The sequence below is a fragment of the Bactrocera latifrons genome, unplaced genomic scaffold, assembly GCF_001853355.1.
Source record: "Bactrocera latifrons isolate USDA-ARS-PBARC rearing strain unplaced genomic scaffold, ASM185335v1 scaffold_5, whole genome shotgun sequence".
NCBI lineage: Eukaryota > Metazoa > Arthropoda > Insecta > Diptera > Tephritidae > Bactrocera > Bactrocera latifrons.
In genome coordinates, this window is record NW_017537156.1 from 763118 (window position 1) to 780188 (window position 17071).

The window sequence follows — 17071 nt, forward strand, 5'->3', positions numbered from 1 at the left end:
GTTCTGTTAGAAACAGCATCAAATTGTTTGAGGAATAGTTGAAGGATCTGTATATATGTGTAAAATAAATTAATGCTTTGTTTTAAATGAACAATTGAAATCTTTTATTTAACTATTAGTGGGAAAAAGAAAAAGTTTCAATTTTTGAATGTGGCTGAAAGTACATTCTATAAGTTGCCCCAATCTGAGCTCCAGACCTAGATATCAACTTTCATATTGGAGCAACTAAATTTCTTTATTACTTCCATTAAGCTTGATTACTAAACCGACTGTAAAAAAAGAAAAGAAAAAAAGCAAAAAAGAAATATTTCATCAAAAATTATATTTATTCAATTCGAAAAAAAAAAACACAATTGTAGCTACGGGTAATGCATAGAAGAAAATGTCTAGTCCAAGTGATAGTAAATAAACATTTAAGTATTGCATTAACTCACATTATAGCTGGAATTGCTAAGCCTTTAATCTATAATCTTTATGAAAAAATCAAAGCCAGGGAAATACATTAAGATGTAAAAAGTCAAAAAGAGGATCGAAAACCAAGCAATTCTATATATCATATAAAATATAATTCATATGCATATACGACATAAGGTTTGTTAGAATAACTGAAATCTAGTATATGGGAGTTTGGGTAGTATCGATCTGATTTAATCTCTTTTTGCCAATGTTCGCTGAGTTTCACTTAGGTGCCTCACATACAATCGCCAACGTGGAATCAACGATTTGAGTGCGACAACTAATTCGAAACGAAAATATTTTATCAACAAAAAATAATGATATTACAAAAACTTGCTTACTTTCAGTTACTTCACTACTTTTGTTGGGTAAAAAGAGATCTTTTACTTTAATATTGCTCCTCATCGATCCCCAATTTACGTTATAAGACTAAGTTATAAGAGCGGCACCTATTTTCATCACAAAAACGATCCATATTTGTGATATATTTGAAGCATATGACTCTTTTAACATCAACCAGAGATATACTATAGGGTTTAAGCCTGGGCTTATTAAAAATTTTTTTGTGTCAACTTAGACGCATGCTTTAAACTGTTATCTTCTTTACAACAGGCAAATTTTCCTCAGCCCGTGGCAACATGACATTTTTTAGGATGTCGACCTATTTCCCTTGTTTAAAATTCCATAAATCTTCTGGAGTGGGTCAACACTATTCCTGATAAAAAAATCCCCACACCATGATTGATCCTACACCGTACTCAATTATGCGTGGAACATAGTGAGGATCAAATTCTTGAATTATTGGACGACGAACTTATCTTCGACCTAAGCGATACAGTTTTGTTACATCGTTCCAAATGACATAACTCCGTTGATTTGTTGTTTTAGACCAATAAGAGTTGGGAAAGTCTACGCGTCGTTTCTAAGAATTTTAGTCAGAAGTGGGTTCCTGCGTGAAGTCCAGATTCGACCAAACGCCGGGCAATTGAATTTCATATAGAATGTAAGTGGAACTCTTTTTTAGGTGTGGTCTATTTCTGTTGCAGTTTTTCGAATTTTTTCGTTGCGTACAATATTGAAAATAGTTTTAAAATTCTGTATGTGCTTAAGGACAATCAATTAATTTTTTTTTTTGACCATTTGACGTTGTTCGAAACTTTTTCGCACATCTTTCAAGGCCGACGAAGATCGAAAATATAACTCATTAAAACGCTTCAATAATACATTTTAAACCCCAATTCTGAGGAATTTTAATTTCATAAACAACTGTTTCTAATTAACTGTCGCACTTGATTCACCTTCTAAATCGTAACGCATTTACTGCTTAGGAAAAAATTAACAGAACTTTAACTTGACAACTACAAAACCGAGTGAGTTTAGTATTAAATGGAGAAGTACTAACAAAGCAACACTTTTAGGAATATAAATAACGGTATATCAAAAATGTGTGTCATTATACTCGTCAGCCACCTACAAAAAAGGAGCGTTTCTAATTAGCTGTCAACAGATGTGTGTATGACTTGAGATTTGTATATAGTTACCCGAAAGTAATAAAAATACATGTTTACATAAATTTAAAACTTAATGAATATATATTCACAGGTCCATGATCAAAAAACTTTATTTATAAAAAACCATACAGTAAGATCCTAAATTTTTTCAACAGAGTTGAGACGACTGGAACAAAGCATGCAACGGGGGCGACTATACACAGCCGGAGTAGCAAAATGTGAGTAAGTGGCCACAGCGGGGGTGGAGTAAGCGGCCTGTGAGTAGCTGGCAACGGCAGGTGTGGCATAAGCGCTGTAGGCATATGGGGATGCAGCATAGGTGGCCACTGAGGGCACAGCGGAGTAAGTCAAAGGTGCCACGATACCGGGGTTAGCCTGGGCGACGGCAAAGAGGAGAGCCAAGCAGAGAAGGAACTGGAAAAAATAATAAAGTGTTACAAATAGATAAAGATATGTTAGAGAATGTGTGAATTGCTTACTTTCATTTTGTTGTAGTTTGTTGTGCTCAAAGCTCAGAACGAGCAATTTATAGCAAATTTTCGCTGCTGAGAATTGTAAGGAATTAAATCTTGTTTGCGCTGCAAGAAGTTCAATTGCCAGTTATGGCTTAGCCTAAACAATTTTTAAAGTGTGGTGTCTGTATGTGTGTCTATGGCCTCGTTTTTCTTTACTCAAATATAATAAAATCAACAATTATTTGCTGTGACCAATTCTTGCTTGCTCACTAATGGTTTCGAATAGTTTTTAGCATAGAGAAGAATACCTAAGCACATACATATTTTCTATGTACATATTCGAGTAAAATAAAGTAAAATTTTATTCTTAGACTTTTCCGGATCTTTCATATACCGAATACTTTATTTAGGGTTATATTTATATTTATTTCAGTTTATACTATTATTTTTTAACATATTTCTGGAAATGTAATAAAGAATATTAAAACATGCGAGAACTTTTCAAATCGTATTAGATTATCCTCAAATAATTGTCGGATATTTCTATTTGTAAGTATATATAGTAAGTATATATATTGTATTGACTGCCGCAGATAACTATTGAAGAACCGAGATTATATATTACATATGAATACAAATGAAAATTAATCTTGAAATTCCTACCACCCCACCACTCCCACCTTCTGTTAGATATTCATAAAAACTGAGAATAAAAGCAGTAGGGTGTAGGAGAGCCCTAAACTGTTTGTGAGAGCAAACGGGATATTGAGGTTACATAATTTCCTTTCCATAAGATATCTTTCTCATTTTATCTCTTCTCGTTGCAATATAAGTGCTATTACCTATAAATTTTTCTGAAATATTGTAAGCGTGGTAAATTATCAGCTGTAATGTCTTCTCATCCCTATAGCGATTTAGGGGACAAGTGGAGACTGGTTCAACAGTAGTTTTGATTAACTTCATTTCGGTAGTGTGCGCCAACAGAAATTTTTTGTTTAGGAGCAGTTGACTTAGTACGTAAGCGAGTATTAAATACATATTGCGTATTTTTACTTTGTTCTTTGTTATTAATTTGCTGTTTTTACACATATTAATTAATGCTTGCAGACCAACTCGCTTACACTTACTGAAATACTAAAATATAATATCGAGTTGGTAAGCTTCAAGAAGCTAAAACCATATATTAATTCCCTATCAAGGAAAATATTTGTGAAAACCCCAAACTTTCTTAGCACTCGCCCTTGTGCGATAATTTGTTCGTTGTTCTAGTATTATAAGAAAAACGAACTATTTCCAAAAGAATTTACTCTTTCGTAGGCTGATTAAATCTATAGCAACAACGTAGTGTTTCACAATAAATTGGGGTATTTATGGTTAAAAACTTTTTAAAAAGTTGCGGTGACCAGTTTAGAATGATTTTCATGTTACTAATATCAGGTTTTCGAACACTCGGTAGACTTTGCTCCATATGATTGGCGATTGTATGTGAGGTACCTTAATGAAATCATGGGAAAATTTTTTTGGTATGTGGCATGATATAATGATGTTCGTACAAATTTTATGCCGAGTTAGTGGGTCAGTGTATGAGTTATATAGAGTTTAGTATTTTCCTGGCATTGATTTTTGATCGGTGGCATCAGAAAGTATCTTTCTTACTTGTATTTTTGCTTAAACTAGTTAAAACTTTCTAATACTCTAGCTAACACCACTGCCACGAAGTTGAAAACCGAAAAGAGTTGAACCGGATTTTTTTTTACAGGTTGAGTTGAATACCATAATGCCGAATTTGGAATATTTTAGATTTTTTAACAACTTGCAGACTTTTCTTATTTAAAAATTAAGCATCTAATTTTTAAACCAAAAGAAAATAGATACAAATTGATAGTTTTCTTTTTTTAAAGTGTAAGTTTGCCGGCCAGTGTTCTAACGGGTGTTCCAAGTATAGGTACTGTTTTCAATAGCTTTTTTTTCAAATCGCGTGTGAGTCGTTTCAAGCTTTCATGTTATTTATTTCTCAGTATGGTTAAGCAATTCATCATGAAAAGACTTTGCAAATTGTTGAATCATTCATTGATGTATTGAACAACCTGCCTTATTTTACGTCGATGTCATTAATAGAAAGCATACAAAATAAACGGCTTTTACAAGAACTGAAGCCGCTCGACCTTCCCAAGCGACATTACTTCGCTCTATGGGATCTTGAAAAGTTCCAAGAAAAGCTGACTTTTCGAGCAAAATTTTGTTCAGATATTAGAACGAATAAAATGAAAAGATTTACGGGTTGCCATTTAATTCGGAAAAAATTACGCTTTGGTGTCATGGAATCATCCGTCCATATTTCTTAAAAAATGATACCGGTAAGAATGTAACCATCAATGGTGACCGCTATCGCTCCATATAACCGAGTTTTTCATACCTGAATTTGAAGATAGTGATCTTGGCGACATTTGGTTTCAACAAGGCGGTGTCACTTCACACATATCGCATCAATCAATGGATTTATTGAGAGAACACTTCGGTGAGCAAATAATTTCACGACACCGTCATCATTTTTCCTGTGGAGATATGTAAAGATTAAAGTCTATGCGGATAATCCCGCATCGATTCAAGCCTTAGAGCAAAACAACACGCGTGTCATTCGTAATGAGTCATTGAACGAGTCATGGAGAATTGGACTCAATGGACACACCATCTAAAAAGTAGTCGCGGCCAACATTTGAAAAAGATAATTTTCAAAAAAATAGAAACCAAAGAATGTTCCTTCGAATGATAATAAACATTCCCCATTAAACTTGAAGTTTCTGTATTTTTTATTTAAAAAACTAGGAGACCTATATCTATAGTTATAACAGAACACGAAGTTCGTCAAGGTAATTTAAGAAATCCTCCATTACTGCCTTTCTATTAAAAGAAAATTGGAAGCAAAGTAAAAATTTTTTAATTTTCTTTAAAAAATATTGTATTTCATTACATACTACTTAATAGCGAATTAACATGAGTATTCTATTTTATTTTATTCTCCATGACACTTGACATACGAGTACCTAGGTTACCCTACAGTTTATCATTGGTTTGTTGACGTGATAATATCGAGCACCTTGCAAATCTGACTATTGTCTTTTACAATATACATTAAAATGTATTAAATATCGTTTTGCGCAGAAGAGCGCTAAAGAACTTAATCTCAGTTTTTACGAGGAGGGGTAGGGTATTCTGATCATTACACAAAGGATGATTGAAAGAAATCTTCCCGAGTTGTGTCATAATCACACGAAGTGCCTTGCAAGAGATGGCGGCGAATGAATTTGTATTGGATGACGGGCGAAAAGTCTCTTTTGGTAGTAATGATTATGTGAAAAATATATGCACACCACAAGCTCGTTGGTATTTTCACTTGATTGCCAGTTTTTTGAGGTTTATTTTCCCACGTGTTGCCAGTTGGTCGGCTGCCAACCATATGGATGCCAATTTGCGGTGTTAAAATATATTTGTGGACTGCTTAGTACTGGCCAATCATTCTTCCCTACTTGGTGCACCACCTGTCCACTATATTGTTGAAGCTGTTGTGCTTGAATCTGTTGATATTGTTGCACGCTTACTCGTTGCACCTGTTGTCCTTGGAAGTATTGAGCTGATGGTCCTCTTTGTACTTGCTGTCCTACGAACTGCTGGCTAGGTGGTGATCCACTACCTCCTATTCTTTGCATTTGATGACCTCGGAAATTGGGAGATGGTGCTTCACTTGGTATCTGTTGTAGTCTTTGGTATTGTTGCTGATTAGATACACCGACTCTCTGTGGTCCTCCGATTTGTTGGAACGGGTTTATACCTATTTGTTGAGATGCAGGTCCAGCTAATCCCACTCTTTGTCCTCCTCCAAACTGCACACCTACTTGTTGGAGCTGTGGTCCAGCCACAGGCTGGAATTGTGATCCTCTCGCCGGTTGCAATTGTATTCCACCAACTGGTTGTCCGAACTGGTGAAGTGGTGGCGTACTTCTTTGTTGGATTTGTGTTCCAGTCACAGGTTGGAATTGTGTTCCGCCTGCTGGTTGTCCGCCCACCTGTAGGGAGTGCTGCTGTCCACCCACCTGCGGTCCACCCACCTGCGGTCCACCCACCGTCTGGCGTTGCGCTATGCGCCTTCCTTGCGCATCTCGTGTCGCCGGCAACGGTGTGGCCAACGCCACCGTACTAACCGCGTTTAATCGCCCATTGGCTCGCACAGATATCTGATTAACTTTGAGTGCCGGATAGAAAATCTGCTGGGCGCTCGAGAGCGTGATGCAAGCTGTCACAAGAGCAAGAAAAGTATGCAAGTTGTCTCTGAAGAGCTGTAAAGTTTATGACAATGTTAGAAGGTGAGCGAAATATACAAAAAAAAAAAAAAAAAAAGGAAAGTCAATGTTCTTGCCTGCATTCCGGTGTAGTTTGTAAGTTCTGTTCTTCTGGAGTGTTTCCTGTGCTTTAATTGGACGGGCGGTCATTGGATTGAATTTATATTTAAATATATGCTCGGACTTGCAAATAACTGGATCACTGCAGATGCGAGAGTAACCTTTGTTGCACCTGGCTCGGCGCAGCGTGTGTCGCTATGTTGTACTTTTTAGTTTCCTTCACCGTTTGATAATTAGCATTTTTATTGCAAGCCTCATTCTTAATTTGTTTTTTGTTTTTGATGTAACAAGCAAAGCCGCTGCGTTCAAAGCAAAATTTGTGAGCTCAACCACCGGTTAACGGGGTGTGCTTGATTCGTCTGCTTCGACAAGTGACGATGCGACGAGGTGAGGTCATTAAAAATCAAATGAAACCGCTTCCAGCGGAACGGTTATGCAAAGTAAGAAATAAGCTTTTGACCTACCCACATGGTCATTGGTCGTTAGTGAGTTTTTTCTCAAAGGAGATTAAAAAAAAAAAAACAATTATTATTTATTACGTACATAGGCACGTTGATTATTTATTTGTTTGGCGGAGGCATTTTAAGTCACGACAGGTAAAGAGAGACATCAATGTATCTCTCACTCTTTCAAGAACGAAAACACTCCAAAATATAAACAATACATCTTTTCTTCTGTGTTGATTGTTTCACTAAAAAAAAAAAACAACAAAGATTTAATAAGTTAAAGGAAAAATATGTCAAAAACAGTTGTTTCACAATCTACATTTTCTCAGTATAAACTTGTAGTTCCTCTCAATAAATGAGATAAAATTCTGTCCCTTTCTTTTGCTGCAAGTGTTTTCATGGTCGGCGGCAAAGTAGGGTATATAAAGGGTGATGTATTTCTAGGTTCCCTATTTTGTTAAAGAAAAAACACGGAAACTTCAAATTGAATGGAGAATGACTATTATTACTCGAAAGAACATTCTTTGACATTTATTTTCTGAAGATTATCTTTTTCAAATGTTGGTCGCGACTACGTCTCACAGGGTCCAACTGTTGTGTGCAATTTTCGATGAATCGTTCAAGCATTTCGACTCGTAATGACACGCGCGATGTTTTGCTCCAAGGCTTGAATGAACCAGGATTGTTCAAATAGACTTTACAATTTACATATCCCCACATGAAAAAGGCTACCGGTGTGATACTACACGATCATGGCCCGGCCCAAAACGTTAAATTATCTGCTCCCCGAAGTGTACTCTTAATAAATCCATTGATTGATGCGGTGTGTGGAAATGTCGCCGAGATCACGAGCCAATTAGTCGGTTATCATAGAGCGATAACGGTCGGAATTAACGATTACGTTCACGCCGGCATCATGTTTGAAGAAATATGGACGGATGATTCCACCGGCCCACAAATCACACAAACCCTTTGATTTTTCTGGATGAAATTGTAGCTCTTGAATCTCTTCAGATTGTTTTTCGGCCTAAATTCAGCAATTTTGCTTATATACATACCCATTGGAATATAAATGGGTGTCACCGCTTAATCCATATCGATTGGGAAGATCGAGAAGCTTCAGTTCTAGCACAAGCAGTATTTGGTACGTTTTCAATTTAAGATTTCGACGTAAAAAGCGCAAAGTCATTCTCAGCTACGACTGCTCTCTTTTCTTTATTGCGTGCTGGACGTGGTCTATTCGAACGAATATTATCAAGATGTTGTTGCGAATGGTACGCTCGGTAGGCCGATTATGTTGACCATAAGTTGTGAAAAGCGCGCGAAACACGCGCGGAACGATTTGTGCATACATCCTTTTATACACAGGAATAAAAGTAGGTTTATAATAAATAATTATATTTATTTGAGGCTAGCAAATTTCGTAACTATTCTTAAGGCCCTATAATGTGCATACGTTACTGTCAAAAAATGAACGAAAAGCCTGTCAAATGCATAACGAATGAAGAGTAGACTTTTGAATGACTATAATGTACTTCGATGCAGAAGAAAAGTGTCAATAAGCAATTTGTTTTTTGCTTTTATATTTCGTTTAGATTTTTCAAAAATGAATAGAAAATTAAAATATTTAAAAACAATTAAAATGCTTACTTGTGTTTTAGACCGAATGCGCATATTAACAGAAATTAGTGAAATTACAAAAAAAAAAGAGTTCGGTCATGTTCAGTGAGGGAAATAAACAGAAAGAGGAAAAAGGATGGTTTTTTTGTACGTTTCCTAGAAATGAAAAGGATTGACTACACTTATTTTTTTTATATACACGCGAATGACGCCACAAGTATATGAACTTTTGCTTACTCTTGTTGAGCTCTTTTAAAAAAAAAAATTCGTTGAGGGAGCCTGTGCATCCGGAATGTCGATTAGCTTTAACATTACAGTAAGTTTGTTCATTTTAATACATTTTTATTATGTCTTATTCTTTTTTCTTTTTCTTAAAGATATTCATCACAAGGAACTTCGTTTCAATCGTTGGCATGGTCATTTCAACTGGGAAAGGAAACGCTTAGGCGTATTTTTCTGAAGACAGCTGAAGTCCTTTGGACGAAGTTAGGCGCTGTTTATGTATCTGAGCCTAATGAAGAGGATTTCAAAAAAATTTCTCAAGATTTCTGGGAACTGTGGAATATGCCCAACTGTGTTGGATCTATTGATGGGAAGCATATCTCCATTCGATGCCCACCTAAAAGCGGTAGTCAATTTTCTGCTACAAAAAATATTTTCTTTTGTGTTGTTAGCAGTATGTGATGCACAATATCGGTTTACTTACATAGATATTGGTGCATATGGAAGTCAGAGTGATGGTGGTAAGGACTTTTATATTTGGGCATTTTTTTTTTTTTGTAATTAATATTATTGTTTCTCTTTACGTGTATAGGCATTTTTCAAGTGAGTCGATTGGGAAAGAGGTCGCTAAATCACAAACTTCCCTTCCCTCCACCGAAAGACTTACCCAATACGCAACTAAAAACTCCACACTTCTTCGTTGGTTAATGTGCCTTTCCTTTAGGGATAAATTTAATGCGCCCATACCCTGGGGGAATGCTACCAAATGAAAAAGAGGTTTTTAATAAAAGATTATCAAGAGCTCATCGCACAATTGAAAACTCTTTTGGAATACTAGTAGCGCGTTGGCGAGTTTTACTAACAATATTACATTTATTTCCGGAAAATGCAGAAAAAATTGTTTTGGCGTGCGTTGCCTCACATAATTTTATTATGTTTAATAATGACATTTGAAAAAACTGAACGAAACTTGATGTATTCACTTGTGTGTATTCGGACAGTTGCTTACGCTGGCTTAAACTAGATTACGCACATTATGGTTAGGCCCTTAGAACCCAAAAATTTGGGCAACGCCATCTAGCGGGAGCTAGTTATAACCTCTTATGTGACAGTAATGTTTGCAACCATTCCAACGAACGCTTGTGGACAGATATAATCAGTTTTTAGGGAAAATTTAAACTTTTACACAAAATTTTTAAACAAAAATTTACAGTTAATTGTGGAATTTTCATAAAATTCAGTATCTACAAATATTTTCATATAATCAAAGAAAACCGCGCTGTTTAAGTAACGAGTTTAACTATAATTGGTTACTCAATTTAGCGAAGTGCTGAACCGTAAGTCGGTATTTCGATTTTTACAGCAAACCATCAGTAACGTTCTCTGAAACCATGTTACGTTCTGTATTTATACGCTCTTTGCTCAAATACGTTCTTAGTTTTGCTTTACAGTGAAAGTAAAAATGTTAATAAGGGAACAGATGAAAGGAGTAGCTCATTGAGTGCATTAGCAGAAAATGTTTCATTAAAGTTAAAACTCGGTAGGGGAAAACAAGGAAAGGAGCCATTGCGGTCACAAACATAGTTGGGGAAAATATGTTTTTAAGACAAGCGGTTTTCAAGAAGAAATATAACGGATATATTTTAATGTTATGGGTAAGAACTTGTCTTGGTGAAACAGCGCCTTTCATGAGCTCTTATTTTTAAAAACTACCAGTCATCTGTCATCATTGGCCGATCCCATCAACACTGATGCCTTAATTCCAGCCATTATAATTGAATTGCTATCCCTGTTCCTCACTATAACTAGTAAAATAAGCTTTTCCAACTTCAAAAACAGTTATAACTTCGATATCGTCATTAGTATACGTATTTGAGGACCATTTGCTTAAAAAAAATTAGGACACTTGAAAGTATCAACATTTTATTTGATATACAGTTACAAAATTTATTTTTTCTTAAAATTGGAACATTTTTAATGCAAATATTGTTTCCCAAACAAAACAAAAAAAAAAAAAAAAAAAAAAAATTATTGAAACAGACAAAACTAGTAAACACACAAAGTCCATCAGTGATCAGTAAAAAAAAAAATTGTTTTGCTTGTAAGAAGTTCCTAGGTTCTACATTTCCCATTGGTCAAGCCAATCTTGCTTTACGGTGATTTAGTGTGACAAAACTTCATACAGAAAATCGTTGGAGCGGGTCCAGTGACTCCTTATTTGCGTGCAGAAGCAAGCGACTCATCAGCGAAACTTACAAAATCTATTGCTCAACCCTGAGGGGTGCCTTTTCAAGCGTCCGGAAAACTTTGCGACTGAGATGGCCAACAACGATAGGAAGGCAATAGCTGATAAAATTGCCAAAAGTGCACAGCAAGAACGGACGTCACTAAAAACGAAAAACAATGAAATTTTTAATAGGGCTGAGAGAGCCCCGAAGAAAAATACGCATGCTTTTACTTTTACTGACAGGTCACAATCTACGGGCGTCACAAGCGGCCCGGGTGAGCATAAGTAATGTCGAAATATGCAGCAAGTTTAGGTAATTAAGCATGAGAGAGAGACTGCAATCTCGTCTTAAATACATAGGAGCTTTACAGTTCAAGGGACTGCATGTCAGAGGTTCTGTTCCCAATGTTACATCAAGTTTTATGGTGAGTGAAATTATTCAACAAAAAAAAAAAAAAAAAAAAAAAAAAAAAAAAAAAAAAAAAAAAAAAAAAAAAAAAAAAAAAAAAAAAAAAAAAAAAAAAAAAAAAAAAAATCCATGAAATTTTGCGTGCGGAATCAATAAAATAGAGGAATAAGTGCTACAGAACGATTAATAATCAGAGATTTTACTGGCATCGTTGGAACATTGGATGAATGAGTGAAAGCCATTTTAAAAGATAATTAAGCCTAAATAGAGAGAAAGCACGATTGGTTCCAAAATCACAAAATTTTTCTGTTTATTGTTGTATTAACGTCTGTAAAAAAATGGTTTCCGACTATAAAATGTATTACTACTGGCCAAGATTCATTAGATTGTTGAGCCATAACGGGAAAGCTCATCATAGCAGGTCAAAATCAAAGTTATGTTATTAGCTTGCTTTAATTATGGAGGTGTGGTGCACTTCGAATTTCTTCCGATCGGCCGAACTGTCAGCAGGGAATACTATTTGCGTGTTGTGAGTCATTTGTGCGAAGCTATGCATAAAAAGAGGCCGGAATTATGGGCCGATAACTCTAGCAACACAACAAAACACTGAATTACTTTTCGTGAGATTTTCAACCAATATTGTGCCGTGTGACTTCTGGTCGTTCAACAAACTCAAACGAACGCTTTGGGGTAACCGTTCTGAGTCAATTGAAGTTATTAAAAGTGAATCGCTGTTTGGCACAAGTGTAAGGGGCCAAGGAGGATTACTTTGAGGGTGGCTGGCGACAAAGATTTTGAGGAATAATTTAAGAGTTTTAAAATTAAGAACAAAGTCTTACCTGTTTTTGCTCATGGTAGTATTTATATGATTACTTTGTGCTTTTCTTTTTTGTTGTGTGAAATAAAAATGCAGCGTGTAAAATTTCTTCAAATTACATGCAATTTTATTTATTCTTAAACGTTACATCAGTTTAAAGTGTTTTTCTCTGCCTTTGCTCCACTTCAATATTTGCTTTGTTCCATTTTAATTAATTAATTTATTTTTTGTTTTTCTTTTATCAATTTAATTCCACTATTAGCACACTGGGGTCTCTGGTTAGCCCTTTCTTATTTATTACATTTCATTTCATTTCATTTTATTTCATGTGTATTACACGTTACTTGTTGTTGTTACTAAACTAATATCAATGTGTTTTTGCGTTTATTGATTTTGCTTTTAGCTTTTTTTATCTCTGTTTTGTTGTTTCTTTTGTTACAAACGTGACCAAAACGTCAATTAATTACAATACATTGTGTTCTCTTTTTTTGCGGTTTACTTCATTTAATAACGTGTTTTTTGTTTGTTTTTGTGGGCAGTCATTTTTTCGAATATTTAATGTTTTTGTTGCTTTCTTAATTTCATTGCAGCTTATGTTTTGGGCTTTTGGTTTTTGGTTCCTCATGTGCCTGCTTTGCTTTTGCATTTGTTTAAAGTAAATCGAAACTGGTTTGTTGTTGTTTGTCATTTCTTGCGCAATTTTTCTATGTGTGTGTGTGAGTGTGTGTATTTTTTGTTGTTTTTTGTAGCTTTTTTGCTTGATTTTGTGTGCCATTCATCTGTGATTGTTTTCGTACGATTGCATGCGGGCGCGGCCGATGTGAGCGTCATGAAGGAAACTATAATTTCAATATGAAATTAAAAATTTAGCTACGTTTTTTGGCTCTCACTCCTCTCACATTTCACGCCGCCTTCGTTCGCTGCTCCGCTGCATGCAATTTGCCTTCAATTTTCTTGGTTTTTTGCTTTTGTTTTTGGTTTTTTGAAAAATTCACATTTAAACATTCCAATTTGTTTGCTTCTAAACTTGAATTCTGCTTACAACTATGTGGATTTGCTTGTTCAAGTGTTGTTGTTGTTGTTGTTGTTATAATTAATTAATATTATTTGATTTATTTCTGCTTTGTTACGATCTCATAATTATCTCTTCGCTATTACATTTAACATTACTGACTTAACCTCTAAATTGTGTTGGTTTATTAGTGACTTTTAACTTTACTCTTTAACTTTATCTCTCTCACTTGCTAACGGTATTTTGTTTTTGTTCTTTTCTTTAGCTTATGTTTTGTTTCTGTTGTTTTTCTTTTTTACAAATTAGTGGAAAATTCACTTTAGAATATTTTTGTTTCCTTAGTCTGTGTGCTTTGCAAACAAACGCTTCTCATTTTCGATTTTCGCTAGTTTCTGACTGCTGCTGTTTTGCGCTTCGTATCCTATATATGTATGTTTGTTTTGTATTTATCCCTAACGCTTTAAGTGTTAAGTTTATCTAATTTATTGTGTTGATTTTTTTATTTAGAGTAAATTCTTTTAACTACGAGTGTCACACTACCGTCGATATTTTACACCCACCACTTCTACTTGTAAATGCGAACAAACTAAGCGCTGATTTCGGAAAACGGGGTATACATAATATGTTATAATCTAAAAAGGAGCGAGACTTAGTCAGTGCCTAGTTGAGTCAATTAGCTCTAAACTAAAATGAAGTTAATAAAGTTAGGATCAACACAAAGTGCCTAGATGGAACGAAGGAAAGGATAAAAAAATATATAAATTGAAGCTTTATCTATTCTAAAACAAGTGAAGAAAAGAAAATTAGAAATATATGGCGTACTCTGCTGTACTTCAATATTGCATGGATAATTAAAAACTGGCCACATTACCGATACCTGAAATTATACGGGGTATATTTTAGGCTAACACTGGATAAACCAGCCTCTTTGTACATATTAGTCTCTAATAGAAGAAGAAACACTAAGCAGAGCGACCATCGGTTGTTTAGTGAACCCTTAATCGAGTAAATTAACAAATTTTAATCACAATTCACGAATAGAAAAAAAAATCGTTATTATCTGAAATAAGCCAAAAATCTTTATGAAAATTTCATATAAAAGCAAAAGCCTTAATTATGATAGGTTAGTTTAGATGGCTGACCGATGATCGCACGTGGACTGGCATATGTAGTCCTTTGTGAAGCCATAGGAATAAGAGCTCTTGGGTTCGGACTTAGCCAATACAAATTTGCAAATACGCTTGATTTCAACTTCCGCCAGTTGAGTGGGACGTCATACAGGCACGAAGGAAGTATTGAGTTGTTTCTGTTTCATGCTCTCAACTTGAAAGACTCTGTACAAGTCTGGAAGTCTGAAAGTGGAATTGGTAGAGAGCTTCCGACAGTAAGGCTCTCCACCAACCTTCCCCCCAAGCTTTGAACCATCCGTAAAGGTGCGCACTGCCCCTCTCTTCCAACAGTTTCTTCCCACCTATAGCTCCTTCGTCAGTATGTGGGCAGAGAAGGGGCCACCAGAGTTCGGTTTGGCAACACCATGATCTAGATGATCCGGTATCAATTTCAACGCACGCTCGCATGGCCCCATTCCGTTGAGGTTTGATTTACTCCCAAATCCGTCAAGAGCAGTAACGACTGCCTGGCCCTCAATATCAAGAAAGACCACAACAGCAAAATACTTAACCCTAATAGCTTCCTCCAGAAATGATACCCTAGTACGAAGGCCACTATCCACTGACTTGCCGTTACGATAAGCATGTTGAGCTCCAGATAGATAGACCATCGGTCTCTCCAGAGCTTTAGTAAGAAGGTGGAGAGTATGATGAGCCTGAAGTCTTGCAACAAGTATGAAAAATGAGGTTAGTGAAAGCTAACTGGGTTATCTGAACTAAGTTTGAAAATACTCCTGGAGAAACCAAAGCAGCATATCAAGTATTTCATTGAAACGTGACCATCCGGAGTTAAAATTTCATGTTTATTGAACAATTATGATGTGTTTATGAAACTCTTTAGTTTATTCATTATTTTTTTAGATCTGCAGTTAAAAGTGCGGCTAAAATTTTCTTCAAAAATTGTTTAAAATTTGTTTGACAAGTATTCAGAAATAAGACAGAATTCATAGAAAAAATATTATAAGGAATGATTGTCAAGACAAGTTGCAGAGAATTCGGTACATTCTTGGATAAAAATAGAGATATGTAATTTTTTTGTGGCTGTATATATTGTGGAAGTATTTTGAAGTGGGAAACTTCAACCAAGTTGTAAAGTCTAAAGTCTAAAAGTCTATAGTAACATATTTCCATTATATAAGTATAAGAGTGCATTATCTGCTAGATCTGGTCTGCTTGAAAACGCAGATTAAAAAACAAGCTTACGCATTAACTAATGTCAATACTTTCTCAAGTGCATAAAGCTTATAGAAAGGTTCTACAATATACTAAAAGTAATTTCTCGTTTTCAAAAGCTTTTCCGATAAATGTGAGCTGGCTAAAGGCTTCTCAGCTAAGATTAAAAAAACTAAGTTTTTGAAAAAAATTTTGATTTCAAAAAAACGCATTATCTTTATAGGTGTTTAAATGCAATAATTGTAAAGAAAAGTGGTCTCAAACGTGGAAAGTTATACATAACAGAATATTTATATCTAAGCGCAATAGTTTGCCTATGGAAACCCTGGTTTCATTATTTAGAAATTTCATCTATTCATCTATATGGGTAGAGAGTACTACAGTCTGTCAGTACGGCGCATTACTATTTCACTTGTTCGGCCGGGTGTAACTTTGTTTGTGTATGTGTGTGGGTGTATTTGTGGTACACCAAAACAGTAGCGTGCTTACTAGCATTACATACATACATACGACAGCATTCATCATGATAAGCTGACGGCACGTTTTGTTTGCAAATTATTTCTATTACCGCTATTTTTTTTTCTAAATCGTATATGGTATATCTAGACATTTTATTTCATTTCACCTCATTTCTGTATTTTGCTATTTAGTAATTCTATGAAAATCTTTCACTAATTAGTATTGACCTGTAATCTTGTGTTGCATGTGAATTAATCTGTTGTTTTTGCAATACTCGTTATTTGAATTGAGTTTTTTGTTTCTTTTTAATTTAATTTTAATTCACACTTAACTACCGCAATTGTTTTTGTTTTCTGCTTTTGTAACTAATTATGTATATTATATCATCATTCATTTATATATTTATAATGTAAAATTAATTCTAGCACGAGCATGTGAATTTTTCCTTTGTACAAGTTATGCTTATAAACTATACAAAACACTTTGTTTAATTAAAGTGATTTTTTTTTTTCTTTTTGACGCTGCTTTTAATATTTACAAAGTGTAAATTAGAATTTTTGAGAAATCTTTTGAAAATATATGACATAATGGATGTTGGTTGAGTTGTGGTAATGATTTTGATTGAACAAATAAACATAATTAAAACATTACAACAAATTAATAAAAAATTAAAAATAAAAAAATATGTACATATGTCT

At 34.9% G+C, this 17071-nt stretch overlaps 1 protein-coding gene across 1 annotated transcript; it reads right to left on the reverse strand.

Annotated features, from left to right (window-relative positions):
- Positions 1-5361: 5361 nt before the first annotated feature.
- Positions 5362-7011, reverse strand: LOC108973676 (neurogenic protein mastermind-like). The gene is made up of 2 exons (XM_018941083.1): positions 6837-7011; positions 5362-6756 (listed from the first exon to the last, which is right to left on the reverse strand). The coding sequence occupies exons 1-2, from the start codon at positions 6840-6842 to the stop codon at positions 5839-5841; spliced, it is 924 nt and encodes a 307-aa protein (XP_018796628.1). The 5' UTR covers positions 6843-7011; the 3' UTR covers positions 5362-5838.
- Positions 7012-17071: the final 10060 nt, after the last annotated feature.